General features: G+C 41.7%; 1 protein-coding gene across 1 annotated transcript; it reads left to right on the top strand.

The window, feature by feature from the left end:
* The first annotated feature begins 5,398 nt into the window (after nucleotides 1–5,398).
* On the top strand, nucleotides 5,399–17,800 carry clspn (claspin). Its single transcript, XM_022747473.1, has 24 exons — nucleotides 5,399–5,471; nucleotides 6,297–6,414; nucleotides 6,825–7,249; nucleotides 7,372–7,524; nucleotides 7,883–7,945; nucleotides 8,039–8,111; nucleotides 8,324–8,426; nucleotides 8,673–9,250; nucleotides 9,345–9,533; nucleotides 9,739–9,902; nucleotides 10,015–10,205; nucleotides 10,402–10,454; nucleotides 10,618–10,811; nucleotides 11,304–11,841; nucleotides 12,126–12,159; nucleotides 12,387–12,498; nucleotides 12,590–12,741; nucleotides 12,857–13,018; nucleotides 13,308–13,429; nucleotides 13,908–14,038; nucleotides 14,304–14,424; nucleotides 15,619–15,698; nucleotides 16,343–16,504; nucleotides 17,344–17,800. Exons 1-24 carry the CDS (start codon nucleotides 5,445–5,447, stop codon nucleotides 17,467–17,469), a joined length of 4,071 nt encoding a protein of 1,356 aa, XP_022603194.1. The 5' UTR covers nucleotides 5,399–5,444; the 3' UTR covers nucleotides 17,470–17,800.
* The last annotated feature ends 522 nt before the right edge of the window (nucleotides 17,801–18,322 follow it).

Here is an 18,322-nt window from a genome sequence, read left to right on the forward strand (position 1 = left end):
CGTCCAAGAGCTCAAGATGGCATCTTCAAATGTCTTGTTTTGTTCATCCGACAGGCCAAAGCTTTCAATGATACATGACAAACAGAAGCAGCAAATCCTCACGTGAGAAGCTGGAACTAGAGACTGTTTGGCAGGTTTTCACTATTTTTGCTTGAAAAATGACAAACAATTAACCAATTATCAAAACAGTTAATGGTAGATTATTTCTCTGTCCACAAGCAAATGGATTAATCTTTTCAGCTCTCACCAGATGACATCAAAACGAAATCAAAACACAAAAACTGACCTGCATTGGTATGTTGTGCAAGTAAGGAACAAGAACGCAAGAGATAAATGTTGGGTCACTTCAGTATTTTGTACTGCCACTCCCAGCGACGGGAGAAAAAAAAAGAAAAACCCCACACACACACACACACACACACGTTGGCCTACATTCATGCAAATGAGGATATTTTAGAGCCCCAACCTGGACGGGACCTGTCATGGGGAAAAGATGGGCACAGGCAAGCAGACATAAAAAATTAACCAACAGCTTCTAATAGGAGAAAACGAAGCTATTTGACATCAGAGAGTACAACTTCATTACAAATTAAAGCTATAAAAGTGTAAAAGAACATTATGTCCATCAAGAGACCCGCTTTTAAACGACTTCTCTCCGGAGTATGTCCATCTTCTTCATGCGTATTTTGATATCTATTACTCTAGTCTTGGAGAAAATTTACATTTGGATGTCAATTGTGTGTTTAATACATCCATTACATGCATTATTGATTAATATCACTGAGCTGAAAATCTGATCTGTGAAGCATTTTCTCTCTGACAGACTAACTTATCAATAAAACATTTTAAAAAAAGAGCTAGATATCATATAGAAGAGACCCTGCAGACTTTTCAAAGGTGGCATTTAGGGCTCGGTTTAAACAACCCATCAAGTGTGCTTCCTCCATAATTGTATGCTTCTGCTCTAAGTGAGACAGAGCTGCATTTACTTTGAGTCACAGAGGAAGTGAAATTAGCTTTTCCTGGCGCAGAAAATGACAGATGCACTGGAGGCAAACAAATCTATCTGCTCCCTGTGTTGTCCATGTGCTTCCTTCAGCTTTAGGTTCAAATTGACCACTAACATGTTCAAGGAGCAACACGGTATCAAGATCATCGCCTGCCTGTCTCGCTGTGCCGATTTTTCTCTTCACCGATTTAAAAACCATTTAATTGTGCGCAATGTACTCACATTTGCTGAGTGAGGTTTGCTACTCATGCACCGTGGAGCCTACTAATGCTATGCGTGTCCCTGGTAACCAGTGTGATCATGCTGGGAGACAGCTGGGCTTAAAGCTAAGCATGAGGATGATGGCTTGGCCTGGTGATGAGTCAGACTAACAGCACTGAGCAGGGAGCACACTGACGCCCACACCTGCAAATCACCTGGATTAAGGTACTATACACTGGACTGCGGAAAAGGTAGATGTACTGAGAAAAGCCTGACCACTGACTGATCACAAAATGGAAATATCCACTCGCCAGTGTAAAAGTGACTATATGTGGCAGCTCATACTCAAATTTTTCATCAAATGTAGCCATTTTATTTATTTTACTCCAGGCTTATGCCCCCCCCCCCATATTCATGAAGTTGAGTCATATTATTTGGGAAAATCATGAATTTCTCACTCAAGCTTAAAATGTCTCATCTTCAGTGGACTCATCTTTGGGAAGCAAACTGCTCTCCTCCATTTATACGTTTCCTGTGACAATCAGTGTATTTGTGCCAGCCTTTAATTTGCATCAGTTTGTTTCTGAACACACACCGTTTTCACAGATGGACCCCACAGATTTGGAAACAAAGAAAACCCCCACACAGATTAAACCTGCTGCTTTGTGAATACACCTCAGACCTACATCACATCATTACACACAACTTTTGGGAGCCCTGCTTAAATAATTCCAGCCACACCAAAGCCAAAAGCCACAAAGTGCATGTTTCTGAAGAAATACCCTACAACTGAACCAGAGAAGGCTCTAATGTTGAGCCATAGCACGACAGGACATCCAGCTGTGGCGCAATGCAGCACCATCCTAGTATGATTTGGCTGCTACTACTTGGCTGATTTTAGAGATGAAACTTATTGTGATCTTATGTTTCAAAGCGCGTACCTCTAAATAAAACTGTCTAAATAGCAACAAAAGTTGGATTTCTGTAATATAGATTATTTCAGTAAGGTGTGATTTAAAAAAGATGCTTTGTAGCTGTAATCTCCATTTTGTAAACCTAACATTTATGTTTGTACCTCTAAACTTAGATGCCTAAATGTACACGTTTTCTTGTACTTTCTGAACAATCTAAAAGTCCATATTACACACCTGTTTTGCAACTGCATTTTTTCCCCCCAGTCTCCTACACTGGCGACAAAAAAAATTATATTGCTGAGGCCACATTTTCAGTGTGTGTTTATCATGGGTGTGATAGGGATTCTACATCCACACTTGACATATAAAAAGGCAGACAACATCAAATGCTACTATAAAGAAATTTGGCCCAATGGTATGGTTTAACATTGAGAAGTACAAGTTGAATGTTGTGATGTAGGAGTCGCTGAATTAAAAACTTACTGGCTTGCACTGGTTATGTGTGACAATGAATCCACACACCTGTGGATGCTTGTACAATACTGTTGTCTCCAATCAGTCTCAGACCCTCACACAGCTTCTTACATTTGTGTGACACTTATCTGAATGTTGCTGCAAATAAATACATGTACTCCTTAAATAAATAATACATATGTTTTCCTAATGCCAACACATTCCTTCATGAGCTAGAGGGCGAGATGTGTGGACAAAAATAAACAGTTTACTCCCAGTCGCAAAAATGGCGATTTACTCTGCAAGATGCGTTCAATTCCTCATTCATCAAAAGGCGCGTTTCACACAGAAAAAAAAAAGAATAGCGAGTCTTTGAGAGAAAAAAAATGTAAACATATTTTGCTGCATGTGACAATAAAAATGCATTCTATTGCTTGTGTGCAGGTGTGTGGCTGCCTTCCCTATGCGTGCTTTCTCATAGGGTCACTGCACAGCTGCGAAATAAGTGCCTTTGTTTTCATATAGGAGATGAATAATATGGAGCTGGACTGCAGATCTGATCGATAAAAGCGCCATCCATCCCTGCTGTGCTCTCACAGGCGCATGGCTGCTGCCCAAGGAGAAGCGTGTAAACCAATGACAGCCTCGCATTACACCAGTAAATTACGAGTCAAAAAATACGCACGTCTGCTCATTTAACGCCTGTAACATGTGGTTTATTGGCATTCATCTTGTATTTCCACCCATCGCTGTCATCTTGGACGGTGGCAGCCTGAAGAGTCGCGCCGTTCCTGACGGCGATAGTTCACATTTACACGGTTTAATAGAAAATTCGATATTTTGTCAGATTTCGACGGCAATGTGTAGTCTTTTGATAGAAAAATAGGTGGTAGTTATGCAGCCATGAAGAAACACACCGTGAACAAACACCAACGTAAACACACCACGACGCGGAAGGAAGGAAGAAGGAAGGTCCTAGTTAAATCCCCACTCACACAATGCCAGCCCCGACACGACGAGCTGTGCGCGCTTCAGATAAATAAAACCTCACAGACACGACTGAGTAGACGATAGAAACACAAACTCTTTCAGTACAGACAAGAAACGTGGCTTCTGCTCGATGTAAATATAGTCACACATACATATTTACACAGACACACGGGCTGGGCCTCGGTTTGTTTTCCCGTCAGCGCGTCGAGGCCTCGCTGCAGCCGCGGCCCCCAGTGAAGCGACGCATTTGCGCACACGCGCCCCACACACGGCTCGCTCTCTCCGCTGCTGCTCGCTCCTTCTCGATTTTATTAAATCTCTTACCGGGTCCGAGCGCTTCCATGGCCGAGGCCTCTCTCTCCGTCTCTGTCCCGGCCTGGCGGCTCCGTACCGACGCTGAAATTGGGGGCGGTATCGCGAAGCTTAAAGTGGCTAATTTAAGAAAAGGGAATATAGATAGATGCGTGGATGACTGCTGACTGGACCGACTGACCTGAGCTACCGCTGCTGCTGCTTCTGACGATTTGTAACAACGCATGCGCCAGTTAGAAGCCGTTTAACCTGCTGTGCGCATGCGTAATTTTTCTTTACCGCACAAGCAGATGAAACTTCACTGATCCCAGTCAGTAGCGGGACAATAACAGGATACAGTAAAACTGATCATGGACATTTATCATGAATATACATTATGATATAAGACAAGAAAATATAATAAGGTGGGAATGCAAATATATACACGTTACCTGACAACAATTATGTGAAATAAAGCGTATGAATTAATAAAAAGGTTTGGAGAAAAGCAGTAGTGTTCAAATATTTGGGTTGGCCTTGGCAACTGACAATAGGTAAATGAAGTCACAGCATGCATGATTTAGACAGAAAAAAATATGCATATCCCAAGAGGAACTGCCCAGTTATTTCAACAAACTTTGAAAGCTTGGATTCTTTTAATTATTTTATTATTATCATTCTTTTTTTATCTGTTGTTTTCGTTTTGTCAAATGTAACTATTTGTAATGGTTTTCCTTTTTTTAATGCACTTTTATTTGTAACAGACTAGTGGTGTTGATATTTCAATTGAACTAAGACGTCTGAGTAGTACTTATTGTACCATTGAATCAGATACATTAGTTAATCCACTAATGTAAAAATCCTTCATCACAAATAAAAGTCCACTATTCAGTATCTTTCTTAAGTAAAATACATAAGTATCACAAATAAAATGTAGTAGAAAATGAAGTAGAAGTATTAAAATGTAATAAAATGTAGTAGAAGCATTAAAAGTAAAAGTACTTGAGGGGAAACTCATGGCATTGTGTATTGTATTATTGTAGTTATTATATCATTAAATTATTATTACTATCACTGATTTGCATGAATGTGTAACAAGTTTTTCATTGGTATAACTGACTTAGTTCATTTATTTGAAAATCTGACGTGTTTTTGCTTGAGGACAACCAAAAATCACCCTCACTTTCATTCAGAGAAACCCTCAGCCCCGCCTGCCCGAGCACTCCCGGTGTTTAAAATATGCTCCCAACTAGCTGTGGCGTCATACTAGGCGGATGCAAATCTCCGCAAAGGACCAATGGGAAAGCGAGAAGAGGGCGATTGACACCTCGGTGACGAAAAACTGCGGACCAGCTGTCACGGCGCGCGAAAGATCAAAATTTTCTATTCGATGTGTGAGGAACAGGCGGGAGGAAGAGGAACAGAGCGGCTAAAATACTTTCTCAATGTGTTTTAAAAGTCTAAAATAGCCTTTGCCACGCAGACATTTAGTTGTCGACGTCTGTTGTGGCTACCGAGATTCGTCAAAGCGTTGTCTGCGCTGGCTTCCTTTTTATAAAAGAGCGTAAACTAGTCGGCGGACAAAGATGAGCCTGGTCGTTTCTCAACAACAGGTAAGGAAATACTTTCAGATATCACCAACTAATTTGGGTATCTATCTAACGTGAAATTATCAGACTAACACATGTCCTTGTTAGTTATAAGTTATCGTAAAAGTATTCTCAATCGAAGAAATGCTGCACATTGCGGATATTGTTAGCGTTAGCCAGTTAGCCAGCTCGCTAGGTTTAGCGAGCTGGGATGGTAGTTATCGACTTGGCCTGGTCACATCGAGTAAATACATGTTAGTAAGGCATCTTACTTTATTGACCACTTTCAAAATCTTATTTATAATCTAAGGGACTATTCACGGATATCAATGACTTGTGCCAGATAAGTTTGTTTTGACGAAATTGTACCTTTAGCTAACTGCAAGCGGTGAAAGGACGCCATGGCGCTAGCTAACTTCTATGCGTATTGTTTAGTTTATTGCAAGGCGCCACCTAACTTAACAGCCACCTGGCTCCCTAAAGTCACACAATCGATCTCCATCTTTCATGTTAACTTTACACAGCAATACTCTTTTTCAGACTGTTTTGTGACAAAAACAGACACATGCTACACTCTGGTATCCGAGTAGTTATGCGGGGTTTCACAGCTGTGAGCGGTTGCAGTGAGCTACTTTTATCATGAAATCAATACGCAATACCCGTGGCTTTCTTGAAAGTACAGATTTAGACATTGCAAAATGAAAACCTGTATTTGTAAGTTTATGCCTTTAGAAGATTATAAATGTATTACATTGACTGTGGAGCCATATCAAAGTACAGTGCAGTGCCCCCATATTACAGAAAATACTCCGCATGGTGGTTGAAACGTTTTTGGATTATTGTACCTAGGCTGATGAGCTCCCAGCTGTGGCCCAAACAGCAGCAGAGAGTGATTCAGACAGCGGGGTGGGCTCTCCAGCAGAGGAGATGGTCCCGGAGACAACCAACAAAAGAGAAGAGCTTCCAGGTGAAGTAACACAACAATTGATGATGATTCAGATTCAACCTGAGACAGGGCAGCGCCATGTTGGCTGTTTAAATGAGGGATCCATTCAGGTTAATGTCTGTGAGATTTGAGTAAACTTGTTTCATTTATATTATACAGTTGAGGTGTTTTATTGGCGACTTAATCAAAAAGTTTACAATAAGTAGTAGTCAGTCACATAACAATTTGAATGGTATCCTATGATCCACAATATTCAGCTAAAGACAAAATCTGCCTGTGCCATTTCTATAATATAATAAAATGCTGCAATTAAAGAGCATATGTGCATATTCAGGGATATTAAGAATGCTTATATTATTATTTCTCCTCACAAAAAATGATGATGACCATTGTGCTATGTGACTGTTTCTAAATTGTTATTTCGCCTCCAGATTCTGATGAGGATGAAGACATCACGGCTCACAGAAAACCTCGCCGTAATGCCATTAGAGACAGTGACAGCGAAGAGGAGGCAGCTGCAGAGAACAGTGTCCACATGGCTCAAGCGCTGGTCTTATCTGCTTCCAGCGGAGAGGAGATGGAGACGGGAGAAGCAGAAGAGAAGAATGAGAGGCAAGAGAAAGGGCCGCTGAAGAGCAAGAGAATAAGCCGTGCACCGATTGACAGCGAAAGCAGTGAGCCTGAGCAAGGGAAAAGTGGGGAAATGGAGGAGCAACAGGAGGAGGTGAAAGGGGAAGCAAAATCAAAGGAACGGAAGAAGAGAGAGAAGAGCCAGAGGCATCGGGAGAAAAAGGAGAAACGTAGCAAAGCGGTGGAAAAGCTGAAGAAGAAAGAGAGGTTCTCTGAAATGAATGAGGTAAGCGGAGCTTGGTCTTTTCTCTCTGTACTTTTTTCTTCTGCTTCTGAGCTTTTTTTATGTGTGTTCCTACACATGGATTTTATTGTATAATATGAAGACAACTTTACCTATTTCCTCAGGACACACCGCTGCCTCAGTCTCTGAATGACAGTGGGTGTCCACTGGGTGACACAGACCTGTTTGACACTGGTCTGGATGATGAGGAGGAAGAGGAAGAAGAGTCTCTGGATGCCATCCGAGCTGCAGTCAAGCACAAGATGAAGAAACATAAGGTACAGAAAAGATGGCTATTTGCTACTGGAATGGTTCAATCAAGACTTCAACATTATTTCTTGTGATTTAAGTTATTGTTTGTTTTCTTTCTTTCTTTCTTTCTTTCTTTCTTTCTTTAGAATTAAAACCACCATTGTGTTTATATATAAAAGGCTTAAACTGTTTCCTTTTGGTTCTTTTGGTTCTTTCACTGTTCTCATCTGATTGTTGAACAAAATACTTGTAACAGAATTTATTAAAGTTAATGAAGTTTTTGAAAAATGTTTTGTTGAGAAGACTGAGACAGTGTTAGGCCTGGGATTTTGCGGATGTTGTCTAGACAGACCATTGTGTAATCAGTGTTAAATATTTCTGCAGGAACCTCTCTTGAATGAAGACGAAGAAGATGATGAGGAGGCACCAGAGAGACCGCAGCGTGTGGTATGCGGTGCCAAATAGCTTGAATTTATTCTAAACACTGTAAAATTAATACCAAATACTAATAAGTGGTAAAAATATATGTGATGTTTTCAGGAGAGGAAAGCTGCACGTGCCAGCAAAGAGGCAATGAAACAACTCCACAGTGAGTCTCAGAGGCTGGTCAGAGGTCAGTTTACAACAGACACTTCTATTGTCTCTTTATCTGTTTTTGCAGTGTGTTAACTGCTACTTTTTCTTATTTGGTTCTGCCCGTTAAACCTCAAGATTTTTTATTTTTGGATCATAATATTAAATGTAAGGTTCACATTTTAAAAGAGGTGCCTCATGTCTTCCATGCTACCGAGACTGCATCTTTGACATGTACTTCTGTCTTTGTAGAGTCCACACTCGGCCTGCCCTACCACATCCCTGAGCCCAAGACCATTGACCAGTTCTTTAAGAAGAGAGCCAGGCCGGACGGTCCTGCCATGGCACTGTTGAAGTAAAGACAAACATAACAGATAACGCACATACACCAGGGCAGAAACTAGCGACACTAACCAAAAATTACTATCTGTTGTCACAATTTTACCAGTCAAATCAGTTTTTATAATAGAATGGCTACTTAGAAACATCAGCATTTAGTTGTTGGACAAGTCTAAGTTGGCATGAACAATTTTCACACTTTCTGTGTCATAAACACTCACTCAAAATTCAATCAAGTTAATTCCAATCTTGTTCTCTTCAGATCTACAAAGTACTCTGCCATGATGTTGGAGACACCATCAGCTCCTCCACCCCCTGTAAACCCATCCAGTGAGCCCCAACAGCCATCCACAGAGCAGGACTCTTCTCCGTCTCTGGATCACCCATGTGCACAGATCCAGCCCTTACCACATCCTGCCGCCACCTCATCCCCACAGAAGGAGAGCCTCAACCAGGCCGGAGAAGCAACTGCAAGCCTAGACTCCAACCAGGAATCTGGTCCGATGCTTTACCTCTCTGAGAGTCTGCAGGAGTCAGTCACAGCAGATGTATTAGTAAAAACTGCTTCTGACTCTGAGGAGGAAACCTCTGCTGCCCCCTTAGAGCAAAGCCAGACTGCAGTAATGTCTGACTCTGTAGCCCTGCAAAAAGAGCCCGTGTCCGCTCAGTGTGGGAGCACTGATTCAGCTGCAGCAGAGGCTTCAGTTCACCAAACCACCAAGCCCAAGAAGGACAAACTGGCCAGACTGAAGGAGCTTGGGCTGCACCCCCCACCTGTTGCTAAATTGTGTCCAGACGATGGAGCCTTTGTTCAGCTCGAGCCTCAACAGCTCAACCCTGGTGAGTCATGATTCTCTTAAGATTTCAAGACACGAAGAATGAGAATGTGTCATGAGTTTGAATAACCTCGGTATTCCCGCTCTTCTTCAACCAGGTGTGGTGGCCCTGAGGGAGCGTTACCTTCGTCATGTCCAGGCCCCCGTAAGGCCCCAAGGAGAGCGCACAATGCAGCTCAACATCATCCGCAAAGACAGCACCCCGTCTGGCCAGGAAGAGTTGCACACGGAGTCGGTCACTGTCACTGTTAAGGAGGGGGTAGATGAGCCAGTGCCCACCAAACCTGGTAAGGATACATGTGTGACATGTACTTAAAGGCCAGGATTTAAACTGGTCCTAAGACAGGGGGAACCAGATTGTTGACCATCCCTCCCCCAAAGGAGGGATGGTCCAGATCAACCGATATGGACAGGAGGGTACACAAGCTTTGACTGGGAAATTGAGATGCATTTTCTTCTTACCTCACAAGCCTCCTCTGGTCTTTTGTCTAGGAGAGAAGCTGCTGACTCTGAAGCAGCGTCTGCAACTCGCCATGGCCCAACGGAGAAAGGAGGAGCGGGCACGCAGGGCCGAGCTGATTCGCCTTGACAATGAAAACTGTGGAGAGGAAGAAGAGGAGGAGGAAGAACTGACAGATGAGTCAGATGAAGAAGAGGTGAGATGATGTGTTTGATTCTCGCTGTTCTGAGACGATCAAATTACTTGATACAGATTTGTGCTTTTGTCTGTTTTGTACTCACGTCAAGTCCAATCTTCTTTTCTCCCAGGGTGTAGACGACCTACTGGGAGGTGGGGAGGAAGGAAAGGAGGATGAGGCAGAAGAGGAGGAAGGCAGTGTAGCTCAGAGTATCAGGAGCCCTTCTCCCGTGGCACTGACTGGACCCTCGCCAACTCCTGACCTTGTTAACACAGATGGCACACTCATGCTGTTCCCCGGCAACTCCTGCTCTCGCACTGGGTGAGTGTGTTTGGAGTTTGTGGTTGTGTGTATCTGACTTTGTAAGTCACTGTAGAGCATGCACCTTTTTAAAATCATACTGATAAAACTGCCTTAATTGATAAATTGTGAGCGTGGCTTTTATCGCCTTGCCTGCATGTTTACGTTATATATTCTCTATGTGGTGAAGCTTCACATGTACTATTTTCCATTTTAGCGATGGTGTAAGAAGGTCTGGTCCCTCTGGGCAGGACAGCAGTAATAAAATGGGTGAGTAGAGCGAGGGAACTCAGTTCTGTTAATCTTCACTTCATACACTCAAAACAGACTAATGTATAGTTATTATTGACTATTGATGACAGAAAATTCTTTGAACACAGTGATTTTATTCACACTCCTCATCTTGTCACTCTCTTACCGCTCTCGTCTCCAGAAGAGGACGACTCTCTGTCCCTGGTGAAGGACAACAGCCACAACAGCAGCTTTGAGCTCGCAGGATCCATGATTACCTCTTACCAGCCTGTCAATCATCAGCGCTCCACAGGAAGAGGTGTCTCCAACTCCTCCATGTTCCGCTCCCCTTCTCCCTGCCTCTTCAGGCCCAGCTTCCTCGGCTCGGCCTCTAAGGTAAGATAAAAGGTTTTTTCAGTTTGTTTGATACTTAGAGCATTAAAATGATATCATCAGGGGTTTGAATTCACCCAAACCAGGGTTAAACAAATGTGGTCACTTCAGCCAGAATTATAAGGCACACAGAAAGTACACTTATTATAAAGGGCTACACAATTTAAGTGTCACAATTTATTTGTTTGATCATTAAAAAAATAAAATCATCATAAAAGATACGATATGCGCACAGACATTTCAATGCAAATATATTGACGCTCTTACACCTACATACTCGCATTCCCTTGAATTAAAAATAAATGAGCTTGTGTAGGTGAGGCAGGAAGCTCATAAAAACAGAAGGAAAGATAAGCAGGATTACATTAGATAAAAATAAGGGAATGCAACTACAAAACACAGAAAATTAAATGAAGATGCTTCTTTCAGCATTTGTACCATATTCTTTGCTTCAGAATCGTGTCTTAATGTTTCTTCTCTTTTTTTTCCCATCAGAGTTCAGGAAAACTCTCCGAGCCCTCTCTCTGCCTCCCTGTTGAGGACTCCCAAGACCTCTACGCGCCTCCATCCCCAGGTGCTGACTCAGGGCCCCTGGGTGGAGCGGCTTCTGGCCCTGGCCTGGGAGGAGACTCCCAAGGTCGCTTCTCCTTGGAGGACGACGCCCATTCCCAGTTACTCGATGCGGACGGCTTCCTTAACGTGGGGCCTCGCCCCGGTGCGCCTCGCTCCCACAAGAGACAGTTAATCCTGGACAGCCTGGATGAAAATGCAATGGATGCCAACATGGGGGAGCTGTTAGGGTTGTGCTCGGGTGTTTTCGGGACAGCAGAGAGCGGCTCCAGTCGGGGCGGAGGCCTTGGATCAACACAGGAGGATGAGCTGCTTGGGTTGTGCTCTGGAGCGTTTCCACCAACACAAGCAGGAGAGGAGCTGACAGAAACCGACAAGAGTAAAGAGGGAGGACGGGATGAAGAGTCTGACAACACCATGGATCAGCTGCTGGGGCTGTGCTCGGGAAAATTTCCTAGTCCAGGTAAAGGAGGGTGTTGTCTAGGGGAGCACATGTACAGAATTAACATGCACCATATTTAATTTTAAAGAATCTCAGGTAAAGTAGCCTCCACTGCACTAAATCCACCTTCGGACTGGTTGTTAAAACTGGAAACATCTCAACATGTTGGGCTTTCTGTTTTTAAGTCCTTTACAACTTCATACACATTTGTGGTTTTAAAATATTCAGAGCATCTGTTTTTAAGTTGTTTTCTTTCCAGTTTCACAATATTTATTTAGATTTGTTTCCTTTGTCGTCGATTTTAGGTTCTGCTCACACAACTTCACCAGCACAAGAAAGGTACAGTACAAAAATCTGATAAAAATCTAACATCAGTAATCAGTTGGGATTTGATTGTTCATTGTTCTGTGGATATGTAACCCATCTGTAAAAGTTTTCCTTTTGTGATTCTTAATGAAACTGCTCTTGTTTCTTTTTTAACTCATTGCCTCAATTCCTTTTGATAAAGGATTAAAGGAATATTGAAATGCAATATAAAATTCTCATAGTGATTTCTCTCTATAAAGTAAAAAGAAGAAAGAGGAGGAAGAGCAGCAGCAGCAGCAGGAGGAGGAGGAGGAGGAGGAAGAGGAAGAGGACTGCGAGTTCCGGCTCCTGTCAGATGTAGAGAGTGAGAAGGTAAAGTCTGAAAACGCAAACACACATGCACATTAATGTCCTTGTTATGATTTGGTTTCTAATGCAACTGACAAAAATTGTGGCTTTATAGGAGGACGATGATGAAGATGGTGTGGAGGAGAACGAGGAGCACCAAGATGGAGGGGAAGAGTCTGAAGCTGGTGAGGAAGAGCTCAATGATGTAGAGGAGGAAGAGATGCAGGGTGTGTTTGCGCCACACCGGGTCAAGAAAAAGAAGAAAATGTAAGTAAATCAAATCAAACACCCTTCATGTAACACTGCAGAATTAAATTTCCACTGTAGAAATAATCCACACTGCAGCACAGGTTTTTATTCACTTCTTGCATCTTGTTCACAGGCGTCTGGCTGACTACCTGGAATCAGAGGCTGAGCTGTCGGGGAGTGACATGGGCAGCGACGACGAGGACGATGACAGAGGGAGCGAATACGAGGAAGAGGAGCTTCTTGAAGAGCTTCCCTCGGATGAAGAGCTGCAGGACCAGGTCAACAAGATCCACATGTGAGTAGCGGCTGCTTTTACACCACGTTTGTCATCTAATTTCAGTATAATTCAGTGAACTGTGGTAGTTATTCTCATAGCTGAAATACGCTTCTATCTTTTGGCAAAGATTCACTAATGCAAGTACAAAGGGAGCCACTGTTGATAAGCTTGTTCCAGTTTTCCTCTACTGTTGCTCTAAACCAAAGAGGAAGCCTTCAAGGAAAAACCTGTGTCTGGATTATTTATATGCGTAATTGTTTTTAAACTGGCAGATGAAAGTTTTAAAATGCATCTGTTGTTTTTACAGGAAGCAGATAATGGATGATGACAAGCGTCGTCTGAGGCTCTACCAGGAGCGCTACCTCGCTGATGGCGACCTGCACTCTGACGGCCCGGGACGAGCTCGTCGCTTCCGCTGGAAAAACATTGGTGAGTTTACGGGATGAGGGAATGAATACCCTTAGATACCATGTGCTCCAATTCGTTTTGAATTTGGTTGGATTTATGACAGTAGTTGTTTAAGGACGACATATTTCTGTTGGGCCAAGAACACCTCAGATTCTTAGCTATTTAAAGTTTTACATGTTTTTTGCATTTGTATTTTACATATTAATTGATTTCAAACTCAGTACAAATGTATTGTATTTAACTGCTTGCCACACAGATCAACACACACACACACAAAGAGACAGAAAAAGAAAGAAAATCATTGTAAATCACAAAACAATGAAAGGCTCTGAGCAAAAAAAATGATATGGAATTGTTAATACATAATAAATACAAACCAAATAGCTAACTATAATAAGATAATAAACTAACGAAAAATATGTCTAAAAGTCTGGAAATAAAACGTCTCTGTGTCATTGCATTCGGTCATTTAGAGTTTCTTCTTGAATCTTTCCTCCAGATGATGGTTTCAACATGGAGAGGACGGGAGCGGAGGGTGAGGAACAGGAGGAGGAAGACGAAGATGTCGACCAGAGTGAGATCCAGAGGAGGAAAGAGAGACTGGAGAGAGAACAGTGGCTCAGAGAACAAGTATGTCGCACTGTTTGTTAATTTGTGTTTGCGAGTATTAAGAGTCCTGCACACAGATACTTGAGGAACCATTCATTTAAAAAAAAAGAAATACATTTGCAGTATTGACTAGTGATTTCAAATTACTACATTTTGTAAATTCACTACAGTTTTAAAAGCCATTTAGCCCAGTAAGGGATATACATGCTAAAATCAAGCTGCAGGACGTCAAGGGGGTGTTGTTGTTGTTTTGTCTTCATTCCTTTCTGTGTGTCTCCTCTCACAGTCCGAACAGAAAGCCAAGAAAGGGGAAGATCTGGATGCAGACGATGAGAGGATTGGAGAGGAAGACAGTCATTTCATGAAGCTGGCCAAGAAACTGACTGCCAAGACTCTGCAGAGAAAAGGTCGGTTTGATACGAGGCCTCACAAGAAGAATCCCGTGGCCCTCAAAACACCCAGACAATGTTTTGGTCCAGGATAGCTACAGAAATAGCTTTCTATAGCTGACAGCAAAAAACACGATCACTTTTAAACTCTGGACCCAGGAACAACCAGAAGGGAATCACTTGAGGATTTCAGGGAACAAGGGTTGAAAAGTCAGTGCTGTGACTTAAGTCAGGCCACTGAGGCTTTAAAAGTTGTAAGAAATTTAAAATGAACTCAATTGAAAGCCAAAGCAGGATCCCAAGGATTTGTGAAATATACTATTATCTTGTTTTTTTAGTTCCAGTTAAAATCCTGGCTGCAGAATGTTTTAACAAGTTAGGTAACGAAAACTCTTCTTACTACTAATATCAGTCAACGTGGTGTTACATTTTATTACATTAACAGATTTTTACCAGAGAGAAAGGGTCTCATCTTAGAGATGCTCCAGAGATTTGGTTTGTGATCTTTTTGATCAGTTGAGAGGGTCAAAACTTCAACTGATTTGCTGCAGCCCTGTGGAAAGAACGCAGAGCTGCACACACGCAGATTGTGCCAAAACACTGGCACGAGTAGACTACACCGGACACAAACAGGAAACTGCTGCCAGTACTGGCATTGCTAAATGTCATGTTACTTCAGAGTTTGTTTCTGGAAAGTTCTGGCATTTTTGTGTTCCCAGAATCAAAGAAATACATAAATTGCTTTTCCCAGCAAACTAAACTAAACCAGACACAGACAGGAAACTGCTGCCAATTCTGTCACTGCTAAATGTCAAGTTAATTTCACAGTTTGTGTCTGGATATCTGTGACATTCTTGTTTTCCCAGGAGAAAGCAAAACGGATAAACTGGGTGGCTACATGTGATATTCAGGAGGTTCAGATACTGATAACTTCATATCTTCAGATACAGACGACAAAGTTGGCTCATTTATCAGTTTTAAAGAGTGTTTTAGGTATTTGCACCGCTCTGTACAAGTTAACTAAAGACATGAATGTGCCTTTTTTTTAACCATTATTAATCAGAGTTTCTGATTAATAATAATCATGCAACACATTTCAAAGCAAAGAAAACAATGCTGTATGTGGGTGAATAAAGATCGGGTGATTTGACTAGAGGGGTCTCTTTTCCCTCAGATTATTTCACTAATTGATTTCCACAATTTTTAAAGCAGAGCCCCCCGTGGCACCACAGCCAGAACAGAAGACATCATCGGCTCTCAATCCCTTCCAGAGACCCTCACAGCCCTTACAGGTAAGTCACTGTTGATGTAAGAGGCAGAAACTGCTTGTTATTTTAAAAGTGGACTTTGATTTTATTTGCTTTAAATGCTGCCATTCTTGGTTGCTATCATTCATTTGTACAACTGCTTATAAGGAATTTCTCATTCCATTGCTCTGGAGTCCGATTGCAAAAAGCTTTTAATGTGAAAGGTAGCTCTTGTGTAACTTTTTTTTGTTTTTGCGAGCGGGAGGCATATGACTTTATAAAGATAGTATTACTTCATCACTTGTTGCCTGAGGCCGTTTTTCTGGCTTTTATTCTGATAAAATATATTTTTTCACTCGGGTCGCTACAGCTACTATTACTTTCATCATTTGGAATTTGTGCTAAGGGTGTAACACTGTGGCGAGTCTGATTCTGTAAGTGAGAGGCTTGTTTGCAGCTGTGAGGGACAGGACACTGTGGCTGGCAGACTATAAAATAGATTTTATGTCCTGTACTTAATGTTCCTAAATAAAAACCTCAAATGAAAAGGCTTCAAAATGCTGCAGAATGAGAGGTGTGAGCGTATGTTGGTGATTGGCTTCGTATGATTAATCAGCATAGTTCATTACTGAATGTCTTTGATCTGAACAAGGTCGATGTAAGATGTATGTTTTATTGATTTCTTCCAGGTGAGGAGAGGTTCACTACTGAGTCAGCCTCACTCCGTCCTGCAGAAACTGGCTTCAATCTCAGAGGGGAATCCTCTGGCGCCCAGAAACAGCCGTGGATTCTTGTTTCAGACTCTCTCTCCTGAGAAGGACAACGCCACCTCAAAGGCTCCTCAGAACCAGGCAAGTGAGACGACTGAAAGGATAGAAATAGTAACACACAGGAAAACAGATGTTCTCACACAGATAAATGACCACGTGTGGTCCAAACCGAGAACAGTTCACAGAAAACAGTAACCAACAACAGAAGTGGGCTGTTCCATGGAGTGTTTATGTTGTAATAACTCATCAAGAAGTTGGTTAGAAGTAAAGCTTAACTCTTTTGTTGTGAACTTCTCACTTAAGGTCAAAGGAAGAATCTTTTTGGAGCAACTACTTTGATAATCAAGTCATCGTTTAGTCATTTTAAAATGAAAAAAAGTTGTAGAATTTTATTTCAATAACCATTGTTTAATTTAACTGCTATACTTTAATCCTCCTGATGAAAATTCCCTCTGCCGACTGTGTCTGTTTGTGTCGCTCCTGCAAGATGTTGCTGTGCTAAAATAAGCACAAAAACAAACCTCATAGAGAGACTTCAGTGTGATAGTCATGTGAATGTGATGGGTGAATTTATTGTGTCTGATGTATTCTAAATATGACACTAGGTGGCGCCAAAGCCCACTGCTCCTGTTAGATCCTATTATGTAGAGATGGCAAGAAAAAAACTGTGTTGCTTGACAGTTTTTCTGAACATCCTTCATTGAAAGAGCTGCAAGTAAAAATAGAGTTAAAACTTCATTTTACTGCTATTTTTGAAAGTGATATGGCAGGTTATACAGCTGTAAATTTAACAGAGAGACTGGACAGAGAATGATCTTTCACTTTCAACTTGCACTGATTGATTTTGTCTGATTTGTTCGTCAGATTGTTTTGTGTGTTTTGTGAAAAAGGCTTTAACTTTGCATGTGTATGATCCTCAGATGATGAAGAAGAGGAGGCAGGTGGAGGCTGTGAACCCAGCAGCCAAGAGGGTCTGCGGGGAGAACAAAACTGCTGGACAGACTAAAGGCCTCCAGAGGAGCATCTTCAACTTCCTGGACCATTGAGGATGCAGTACACTAAGTCAATGATAATCTACAGCTAAGCTGGTAAGGGCCAGAACTTAGGAGCCACATCCAGCTATTTCCCCAGCCAGTGACACTTGGAAATTAGATATGGTCATGTGTGTGTTTACATGTTTACATTGCCTTAAAATGGCAAACTAAAGAACACCAGTGAAGCATCTTTTCATGTTTCACTTGGTGAACTTTGTCTTACACACACTCCATTAGCAGCGTTGATCTGTCACATCGTATTCAACTTAAACTGATTTATGTTTGTCCATTTAAATAGTTTTATTGTGTAAATAGGAATGGGTTTTTTTTTTTTAGTTTTTAATAATTAGGGATTTTTTATATGATGATTTAAATGTATTTGTTTTACAGTGTAAATAAAAGTGTATTTTAAGACATTGCTCCGTCTGCTTCTGTCTGCCCTGCTTGGGCTGGATGTTGCCAGTCACAGAGCGGTTACAGTAAACAGGTTTAAAACAAATATGATACGTATTCAGTGTGTTATTTCCTTTACGTGGCTTAAATTCTTGTTGTGAAATTATGTGGCCAGGGAGTGTTGTCACAATGGGCTTCAATCAGGTAGTCATACAATTAAAAGGGCAATTAAAATCACACGGTTTTTGTCTATATGATAACTCAACCTGAAAGTCGAGTAATTATTTTTTTAAATATCTTTTTTACCCAAATGAACAATACATGAACTTGTTTAGCTTGGAGGGAATTTAAAACACAAGAAACAATTTGAACAATACGGCGAGCGGTTTTACATAAAGTACAGCAAATGAATGAGGCCATCTGTAAAGCTTGAGATACAGAGACGCAGCTTGCATATGAGCGGACAGCTGAA

The sequence above is a fragment of the Seriola dumerili genome, unplaced genomic scaffold, assembly GCF_002260705.1.
Source record: "Seriola dumerili isolate Sdu_G_001 unplaced genomic scaffold, Sdu_1.0 BDQW01000110.1, whole genome shotgun sequence".
Classification (NCBI taxonomy): Eukaryota; Metazoa; Chordata; class Actinopteri; order Carangiformes; family Carangidae; genus Seriola; species Seriola dumerili.

Bases quoted from the DNA above. Each gene is read 5' to 3' on its own strand.
- clspn (XM_022747473.1), top strand. From the start codon at position 5,445: ATGAGCCTGGTCGTTTCTCAACAACAG. The intron at 7,525-7,882 runs GTACAGAAAAGA...ATATTTCTGCAG, and splicing joins ACAAGATGAAGAAACATAAG to GAACCTCTCTTGAATGAAGA. The intron at 10,812-11,303 runs GTAAGATAAAAG...TTTTCCCATCAG, and splicing joins TCCTCGGCTCGGCCTCTAAG to AGTTCAGGAAAACTCTCCGA.